The sequence below is a fragment of the Gavialis gangeticus genome, unplaced genomic scaffold (assembly GCF_001723915.1).
Source record: "Gavialis gangeticus isolate Ggan-Ray unplaced genomic scaffold, GavGan_comp1, whole genome shotgun sequence".
NCBI classification, from domain to species: Eukaryota; Metazoa; Chordata; order Crocodylia; family Gavialidae; genus Gavialis; species Gavialis gangeticus.
In genome coordinates, this window is record NW_017729030.1 from 16,427,521 (window position 1) to 16,437,839 (window position 10,319).

Here is a 10,319-nt window from a genome sequence, read left to right on the forward strand (position 1 = left end):
GCGGCAGCAAGCACCACACCAATCAGATCCGGGGGAACATGCCCTGCATGCCCTCCCATGGTGCACGCAGCGGTGGGAGCTGCCCTCCCTCCCACCCAGCCCTGCACCCCTGGATGAGCTGCGGCTCCATCCCATGCCCCGCACCAGCTGGGCAGCACCTGTCCCAGCCTCAGCCTCAGCCCCACTTCCTCCCTCCCTGCAGGGGCCTTGATCTACCCCCCTGCCTGTTCCCCTTCCCTCCCCTAGCCCCTTCCACCACAGCAGACTTACCAACCTGCCCAGCTGTGCTCCTCGCCACCTACATGCTGCACTGCGGCTATGAGCATTAGGCCGATTTCCACTATGGTCAATTTTCCTTATACTGGAGCTGATCTGACACTGGACTGATGTATCGCTACCTCTCGTATTAAATAAAACAAAGAAACACTGGAAAGGCTCTCAAACTATACTTAGCAATGTCTTCGCAAGTGACTTAAAACAAACCTAAGCTCATCAAGATCAGTATTCATAGATGTCGTTGACATGGAAAGCTTGATATTCACTAAATTAGTAAATATGAGCCATTTCTTCCTTTGCTGGCAGGTTATGACTTACAAGTTAATTCTTTTTAAAATGTATTTCAGATTGCTAAGCCACTGATACCAATGCTAATATTTTCCAAATTAACATCCCTAGTTCACCAAAGAGCAATCATATTATCAAACATACTGCTAGAATGGGAAATCTAAAATAAGAATTTAATATGCAGGGGAAAGATTTTTTTCTCTCACATGCTCCTGGACCATCATAGCTAAAAAATTCCAACCCTAATTTAATATGCAACAAATAAATCTTTTTAGCTGGCTCAACCATTTGCTTCTCTGGTTATATTTTCCAGTAACTGGATCCATTCATCCAGTCCCGTAAGTGGCTTAGTGCCTTAAACGCCAAAATAATTTCAAGAGCAGCTCCTTTAAATATTTTCCATTAAATTAGCTATTTATAATTATTTTGGTTGTTTTCTTAATCTTTGTTTTATATACACCATCATGAGAAGTGCATGAAGAAAACTAATTCTATTTATTTTAAATTTCAGTAAGGAAAGAATACTACCACATTTACAAAACTCTTATGTTTAGAGTTTGTTCTTGGCATGTTATGCTGTCCACCTCATACAGAGCTAAATTCTGTCCAATTCACAGGTATAACCACAGATAAGATCTGGCTCATAATCAACGGTCAGTTTCAATTTCTTTTCAATGATTTTAATGATCTGCTTTGACAAAAGCTATTTGTTGTCAAATTTCAATACTTAATAGCCAAGTTTAAAAGTCAAATGCTTGTCAGAGACATTAAAATGGTAGAGGGTACAATCCCCAATTGTTCAAAATCAAAAGTAAAGGCCTTAAAAATGAGACCTTCTAAAGCTATTCGCTGTAATCAATTACTGTTACACATGATTTGTACTGACAGTAAATTACATCTCTTCTATATATAGTTTCACACATCAAGTTACTATTTTTCCACTATTTTTCAGTTCTTCTATTCTCTACTTGTTCCAATACTCTACCATGTTAGAAGGAAGAAGAGTTTACCTCAGTTCTCAGACAATAACACAGTATTTAGCTATAGTCTTTATTATTAAAGCTATATTTTATCCAGACCTTGTCAAACAAATGTCAACCCTACTTAGCCCTAATTCATTTCTTATTTCTTAAGGATTAAATCTGACGCCAACTAAAGTACACTGAAAAACCCAAGTTGTTCTCAATAGGGCAAAATCAATTTGTAAGTTACAATTAAACAGTCAGATTTTTTTTTAATTGTGAATGTTAACACTCTGGCATTATGATTGGCAGTTTCAGGAAAACATCTAGCTATATCATGGGTACTCATAGGAAAAAAGTTTAATATATATGACATAACTCCTAAAAATATTTGTTTGTTAACCAGAATGTCCTAACTTTTTATAAAAATCATTTTTTCCCCATAGGAAAAATAAGAACTAGATAAACATCAATATAGAAAGCCATGAACAATAATTCAGAATCCAATATAAAATGGAAGTTTGGAAGTTAACCTAACCTTCAAATTTTCCAGTGGGCTCACATTTATATTTAGAAGTCTCTCTTTGATACAGCAAGCGATTACATTTCTCCATACTTTGTAAGCTTTCTAATGCTGTGCTATGCTCAGTCAAAGACCTTAGAAGGCAGATGTCATTCGGTAGATCAGGAAGACCAGAGGAATTTTCATCACGAGCCAAGTATTTCATGCAATCAGTTCTCATTCTTTCATCTTCCCTTGGTTCCTGGATGGAATTCATGACGGTTGACACATTTTCAAATTCAGTATCATCCATCTCCCCTTCCTCTGAAGACTGCTGGATTTTTGCTAAAGTATCACGTTTGAAAATCTGAGTAGTAAATGCAGCATGGTATTTCCCTGCATCATGGCACAAACCATCAGAACAGCCAGTCATTAGAGGGACAGTTACCAAAGGACTTTCTGAATTAATATCTCCACCAGGAGAATCACTGAAATAGTCTAAGCAACTACCCTGGGAATTTGTGCTTCCAAGCTCTATAGTATCTTTTTTAGAATTTTTGTCAATAGAAGTCTTTAAAGCAGAAGGAATATATGAAACAATTTTATTTTTCTCAAATTTGTTGGTATTATCATCACATTCGTAATTATTCACTCTGCTTTGCACTAGATCAGTATGCTTGTTATTCACTAATGACATGTCATTAATGGTACATGCTGGGTAGAAATCAAGGTTCTTACTGATTGCAGTTTCAATATTTGATGTGCTTCTATTTGCATCTTCTACAACAGTATCAGCATCTGAACACCTCACTTCAATCTGAGAGGGAGCTGCACCATCTCTCTCAATGCGGTCACAACCTTCAGAGGTCTTAACACAAGCCTGTAATGGCAGACACTCTGGGGTAAAATTTTCATCTATCCCTCCCAGAAATGTCAATTGTTTGACATCTTTTTCCTGATTACTAAGTGTCATTACTTCACACTGCCCATGAACTGTCATCTCCTTTTGTGTCACAGCTCCCTCTGTCGAACAAGCTGAACATTGTGAAAGCACATTCCCTTCGCATAGCTCTTTATCTTCAGTGTTACTGAAATCAAAAGTTTCTAACAGATTGAAGTTAACCTCCAAAAACTGTTCAGGCAGATCACTAAGCTTGCCACATTCAGGCAAGTCCTCATGTACAGCTTTAGGACCAGCGCATGTTAGACGCACAGGCACCCCAGAGTCACCAGCTACACTGTCTACATTTATTCTTGATTGAGATTTATTTTGGGGCTGAGCAAGAAAGCCCTCTGGCTCTTTAACACTGTCAGTCTCTGAGTTCTCACTGGATTTGGGAGTATTTGTTTCAAAGGTAACAAAGTCATCTGCATTCCTTGCATAATAAACAGCCTCTGAAGATGAGGCAAACTTAAGGTTGTTCTTTTTATTTATGTTGGATTCACATAATACAGTACTGCTTGGTTGGTCTTTGCCAATACATCCATTAATGGCCAATAGCTTAGCTGCTCCGTCACTTCTACAGACTGTAGATGCTTCAGAAGTTAGTTTACATTCCCCATTATCATGCTCTGCATCATCCATTAGTTCCACGCAACTGTACTTTAACTCTTGTCCAACTGGCTGCACAGAGGTTGTAAAGAACTGCAAAGCCTTTGGGTGGCAAGGGGCTTGTAAAGTCAGACTTGCATCATTTGTCTTCTGGTCATATTTCTTTCCCATGACTACTCCATCATAAGACTGGCCACCTGAACTTGGCAGCATATAAACATCCCATCGGCTTGTATTAGTCTCAGTGATTTCTACCTGATATTGGTGCTGTGTATCTTTAGTGCTTCCTATGTCGGTGTTGTCTGCACCTTCAGGTACAAATGTACTGTTTTCTTTAAATAAAATACCTCTGCTTTCAGAAGGTTGACATCTAGAAATGTCCTTTATGTCTTCAGCTTTTTGCTCCCTGCATTGTTGTGTTGACTTGGATTTCAGAAGTGCTATTATTTGCTCTTTGCTCCTGATGTTCTGAGAGACTTCCACACCAACTGTCTCACAGGCTGCTTTCAGACATCCAGAAACTGAAGATTCTTGCTTCGTAAGTACAGAACCTGCATTGGGGTGACAATGGTTTCTATTCTGTATATCTTCTTTGTAGCTGTTAGTATATGGAGAGGAAACCAGAGAGGAGATGAAAATGTCTTCTCTAGCACTACTTGTGCAAACAACACTGTTAGAGTTTTCAGGCAAACTGCTTCCTGATTCTTTCTTGCAAATAGCAGAAAATAAAGGAGAGGTGACATACAACTTAGAAGGAAAAGGAGACTGGCTCCACTTAGATGAAGAGGTTGCTGGTGATACACTCTCTTCCACTGTTGCCACTCTCTTTTCAATTTGACGTGGCCCTTTGAAGCCCTAAGAGAAAGATTTAAAATTAATCCTTTTTATTAACATGTTTCAAAAGATAAAAACTAACCTACAGTATATCATGCTGCATGTTCTCACCAAACCTCCCACAACTATTTCACATGGTTAATGGAAAATGACTGGGCTTTTATAATTTCCAGCTCCACCAACCATAATGCTGTTAAACACAAAAATCTACCACACCATGAAAATGTAGCACTCAGTGGCATGATCATTCTGGTTCTCACGCCTGAAAAAGCAGAAGGATATAAGTGTATTTAGTATCAAATCTGTTATAAATCCATCTTGTTGGGCCCATACATTTTACAGAGTATAGATTATATTTATTCCAATCATGAAATATTTTGAGACCCTTTGAGAAAAAAGAGTAACAAAGATAAGCATTCAAGTGTAATTGTGTAGCAAGAAACTGCTGAAACACACACACAAGGAGTAAATACTGATTTATTTTTTTTACATACTGTATTTACTCAAATTCAAGATGAGTTTTTTCCCCCACTTAACTTTGGGGAGGAAAAAAAGCCTTGTCTTAGATTCAAAGACAGGTGGGGTAGGCTGTTGTTGAAGCTCCACCCCCTCCACCACTCCCAACTGCGCAGTCTCCACCGTACTCCTCTTGTCATGGTGCCCCCTCCCATGCTGAATAAGCCGCTCCAGCCTGGCCAGGTGGCAGCACTGCTGATAGCTGCAGCTCACAGCAGCAGAGTGGGGGAGCACCAGAGAGACCATGCAGCAGTAAGGAAGCTGCTGCAGCTCTAGCTCTGCCTCCAGCCCTGAACAGGACCTGGAGCTAGAGCTGTCACCACTGTTGTCAGCTGGACTAGGAACAGAGCCATCACATAGGGGAAACAGCTACAGGGAGAAGCAGATGACAGGAAGGGGCTGGCACCAAGGGGTGGACAAATGACAGAAGGGCAGGCACAGGGAGGATGAGGGAGACTACCTGCCTCCCCACCACTGCTTTCCAAACCGCAGATGTAGGAGGGAAAATTTTTAAATGATCTACATATAATCAGATTCTATACATGGAAAATTATAACAAATGTTTAATTTTCCCTGAATAAAAATCTAATAATTGCGGGGCTGCCTTAAATTCAAAGTAATTTTGGATTCATGTAAATAGGGTAGGTTCAACCAGTCGCTTTGGGTGTGTACTGGGCAACACAAATGTTAATTTATCCTACATCCTATGCATTATTTTATTTTCAATAACCCAAATATATGTTGAAACTTCCAATAGGAGTTTTTTAAGACTTTTTATTCATACTGTAATAAGAAAGTGCTCCTTCAATTAAGCATCATGAAATATTATATATTTAGAATCTATAGATATAAAAATATCATAATCTATAGATATAAAATTATAAATGAATATATACATAAAATTATATTTCATGATGCTTAGTTGAAGGAGTACTTACTACAGTATGATTTTAAAGTCCTTATTCATATTTGGTTATAACAGCAAATCCAATGAGAGTTTAATAAGTCATAGGTCTATACAGCATAATTTTTTAATGTTTGGTTTTAGAGATTTGCACATGACTTTTTATATGCTTCTATCCATATACATACACCTCATTTGAACTCACTCCAGTGAAGCAGAAGCCCAATAAATCTCACTCAAAGACAGAACAGTCTCACAGACTGTGTAAGCAGAGAGCAATACATGACACAAAAGGTTCAATATAGTTTTAGGACATCCACATTCAGGTGATAAAGCACACACTGTTGAGAACATAAAATTCAGCTGTTCGCAACAGGTTTTCCTGACACCACAGATTAAGAGAGGTTCCAGTAAGGTTTTAAATGGTATAAGATTTTAGATATAACATATGAAACAAAGACATACTGTAAACTTCCTTTTCAAGCCAACAGGTAGGTGTAGCAGAGGTAGATTAGATGGTTTCACGCCATTTCTGTTGGATGCAGAAGCTTCTATTTTCTTTGGTGGATAGGTACTATTGTTTTCAGTAGCTTTTTCTGCTTCAACTGTGATCAAATACTGATCACCTTCTAAATCATCTCCAGGTTTCACCTAAAGGAGAAAGAAAAGAAAAGCTTGAGGTACCTGAAACACTGACATTCTCTTCATCTTGCAAAACATATTAATACATAGAGAATTTTCCTGTTAAAATATTAACACGTCCAAAAAAAAATGTTAATTCAAAATATAACTCTTATAGACAACTGGATTAGACCAAATGTGAAAGCAACAATTAGCACTTAGTATTAGTATGTTAAATTAACATAATTTAAAATAGCCAGAGATTGTGTACATTACCAAATAGTAGCATTACAAAAAGAACAAAGTTCTCAGGTACCCAGCTCCTTATATCATTTATTTATATAGATCTATCAATTTTGGTCTGCATAACTGAAGCGTACCAAATGACAGCTCCATGCCTGAAGGAGCTTGAGTATAAGACAGGACCATACAGAGCAAATTCAAGCACATAACAGTCTAGGTCAGTGACTCTCAACCAGGGTTCACACCTTGTGTTAGGTATACAAAAACCTACACGATTCAGACGGTAAACCCAGAGATTTCAAACAGGAATCCACAGCGTCAAAAACATCCTGTCCTGTTCTGGTCTCCCTGACTTCTTTGGAACAGAAGTACTACTCTACTATTTTTCCGTAGTTAAAAAATGAGTGAAAGCAAAGAGCTAGCATTTCCATGAAGTACCTTGAGTCTAAAAAGCACCACTTGCCTACCTTACAGCTGATATTGCTCCCAAGAATCAATGGGTGCATCTAGATTGACTTTATTTAAAAGAGTTATGGAAAGTAATCAGTATACATTTATTGAATGTCCCAAGCTTATGCAATTGCACAATCACATGCAATAAAAAAAAATGTACTTGCTGTATCAGTGTGGGGGGCAACCTTTTTGGAAAGCATGCCACAAAATAGCCCTGCACCCTCTCCAAGTGCCTTTCCAATCCCTCTTCCCTCCCTTATTTGCTGTTATGCTTCCTGCCTTGTACTCCCTGCCTCGTTTGCTTTTCTTTCTGCTTCCTGCCTTATCTGCCACTTTCTGTCTCCTGCCCAATCTCCTGCAAGCCACACAAAGAGGCTGCCTGTGCCAGTTTTGCAGGTTGGCCACTCCAGCACTATACAGTACAATGATACTTGCTATCCACAAAAAGTACATTTATTAGACATTATCCACTGTAGTGAAAATCTACTACTATAATGCTTTAGACTTTGTTAGATCAAAATATGCTATATCTGACCATTTAAAATCCTGTATTTGTAACAACTGATCAAATCAGAATATATTAGACAAAATAGCACAACAAGGAACTTTAGACTGTGCAAAGATGAAAAGTAGTCCCAACACAGACTAGTTTTTAGTTAAAAATATACCTGAGTTCTGATAAATATGCTCTCCAAACATTGTCCTTTGTCATCAAATAAGGTTGCCTGCATTGAAACATAATGAAATGTTAAACAATCAAATCACTGCATTTCAAAGAGCACAGTGAATTTGGTAGACTCAGAGAACAGATCATACTGTATTAAACTTGAACTCTTCACCTTATTTCCCCCAGTGCTGGTCTTCAAAACCCCATCTTGCCATACTTTTGATTTCTTGGTCTTCTGATGAGTGTATAAGACCTTTTGAATAAAATTGTGATAATTACTAAAATGATAATTTACAGTGGTTGCACAAACACAAGAAATATTTAACTGAATGTTATATATTGTTAAAAAAACACTTACAGTAAACTCTTGACAAGTCATTGCTTTGGATGGCTTTGCTTCATCAAAGGTCTACATTAAAACTATTCACTCCCTCATACTATCTAGGAGACAAATATGTTTTTAGTAGACATCAGCAAATAATCCAATAATACAGAGGTGCAAGGCACCATTCATTTTAACTCAGTTGATACCTCTGAAAATATAGCCATTAATTTTTACAAAGTACTTTGAAAATTAAAAGATTTATCGTATTAACATAACATCTTCATGCACACTGGCAATCAGAACTTAAGTTACCTCAAAAGGTATGATTTTCAGAAAATGTAGAATGCCCACTGTCTGAAAAATCTTTTTTTGTTTGTTTGTTTTTACATGTAACAAGTTGGCCCATTCAAATTTAAGCTGCTGAAACCTCCCCCCCGACCCATAAGCCAGTCAACAAAGAACAACATTTTATAAAAATATAATGATCTGTGTTTATGTTCAAAGGGTTTGACTTCCATTGGAACTATTGTCAGTTTTGTTAGCTACTGGCACTATAATGAAAATCGACCACAGGAAAATAGCTAGTACTGGCACATGCTCCCAAACTACTTACAATCTCCGGCTGCCTCTACAGACATCAATATAAATGAATGAAAAAGTAATCATACATAAGAAAAGGAATATGAAAAGCCAAGAAATATTGAACAGCTGTAGAAATTATAGGAAAATACATGATAGCCAGTCTATTAAAAATATAGTTGGATGGATAATACAGATACTACATTTTAATTTTTGAAGCACCATACCAGCAGTTACCAAACTGTGGTTCATGGGTGAAACCAACTAGTACACTCTAGCAGACTCGATTAAATCGAGCCTGCTCCGACGCACTATAATTACAGCACATTGAAGCAGTGTCCCCGCACATCTACAGACACCCTAAGACTCTGCAATGCTGGGGCTAAAATCTGTCATTCTGTTCCAGGGATCCAAACTGAATCAACATTGTAAAAATAAATGTCATTGTTGTAAAACAGTTTCTGGTCAAATACAACTGATTTATGGTATTAGAAATGAGAGAGATTTGTGGCAATGAGTCTCAAACTGCAACTGGTTTCATTATTTTTTTAAGCAAAGAAGAAAAAAAAGAGGAAAAAAATCTTCAAATGCTCAAATTCTACACCTTACCACCAGAGGGCTCTCACGTTTCCCATATTTTTTGCTATCAGTTTTGGTTCAGCTGTATAGAAAAATCATGTTTCCAATTGTGTAAATGCTAGTTCCCACAGAAAAGGCAGATTCTACACTTATCATCATTTTTGTGCTAGTGCTAAAAGAGGATTCTGGACTTCCAGCATTAAATAAATCCATTTACATAAAGATGTTACTGAAGAGAAGAGTAGTTTTCGATTTTTTTTACCTCCTCTTTAATAACAAAATGGAACTAGAACAACACCGGGAATTATAGAAGCAGTCATTCAAACTCAATGGAAACAAATTTAAGGCAGGCTGAATAATAGGGGCACCAATGCAAACTTTGTTTTCCCTTGGTTCCTTGACTATTGAAAGAACAGAACTGCAGTTGTTAAATTGTAAATGACATCAAACTGGCTGTTCTTGTTCTATCATTAAATATTAAAACAACATCACTTAATTTTCACAAACTACCTTGAAATATTTTCAACAACAAAGGAAGAAAGAAATTAAAGGGGAAGTCAAAGAAAAAAGAATCAACTTTCATCTTTTTTTTTTTTGGACTGGGACTAACTCCTACAGAATCTGATAATCCTGAAAGGATCAGTACCACTTCAAAGTTCTTCTAATGCTAACAGGTTACGAAAGATCAAAATAAGTCTGTTCCCCCATCACTCCTTTTATTACAAGGATTGTTTGACAGCCTCTCTCTTTCACATCATTTAAAGCTGAGGCAGGCAATTATTTGGGCTGGAAGGCCATGTATGAAGTTTTGGTGAGCTGTTGAGGCCTGGGAGGAGAGGGAAGGAAAGGGAAGAGGGAGCCAGGGAGATGCCAGATATCCTATCCAGGCTGCTAGCTGCTGCTGGAAGCCTGAAGAGGGAGCATTGCACACCACTCCACTCTGCCACAGCCAGGACCTGGCTGGGCCAGACAGCATGCAGATTCCTCCAACACCTCCCCCCCCCACCCCTATCCATCC

The 10,319-nt window shown here is 38.0% G+C and overlaps 1 protein-coding gene across 3 annotated transcripts in view; it reads right to left on the reverse strand.

Annotated features, from left to right (window-relative positions):
* The window catches only part of ZGRF1 (zinc finger GRF-type containing 1), a 59,059-nt gene extending 49,218 nt beyond the window's left edge, over positions 1-9,841 (reverse strand). Inside the window, exons 1-6 of one of the 3 annotated variants that reach the window (XM_019521985.1) lie at positions 9,332-9,841; positions 8,177-8,259; positions 7,991-8,071; positions 7,820-7,876; positions 6,300-6,485; positions 2,065-4,435 (exon numbers count right to left, since the gene is read on the reverse strand). In XM_019521985.1, the coding sequence (XP_019377530.1) occupies positions 2,065-4,435; positions 6,300-6,485; positions 7,820-7,876; positions 7,991-8,071; positions 8,177-8,197 (2,716 nt within the window). In that variant the 5' untranslated portion in view covers positions 8,198-8,259; positions 9,332-9,841. Of the gene's footprint in view, positions 1-2,064; positions 4,436-6,299; positions 6,486-7,819; positions 7,877-7,990; positions 8,072-8,176; positions 8,536-9,331 lie in introns of those variants that run through there. The other 2 variants (XM_019521983.1, XM_019521984.1) reach the window with 2 other exon arrangements.
* Positions 9,842-10,319: the final 478 nt, after the last annotated feature.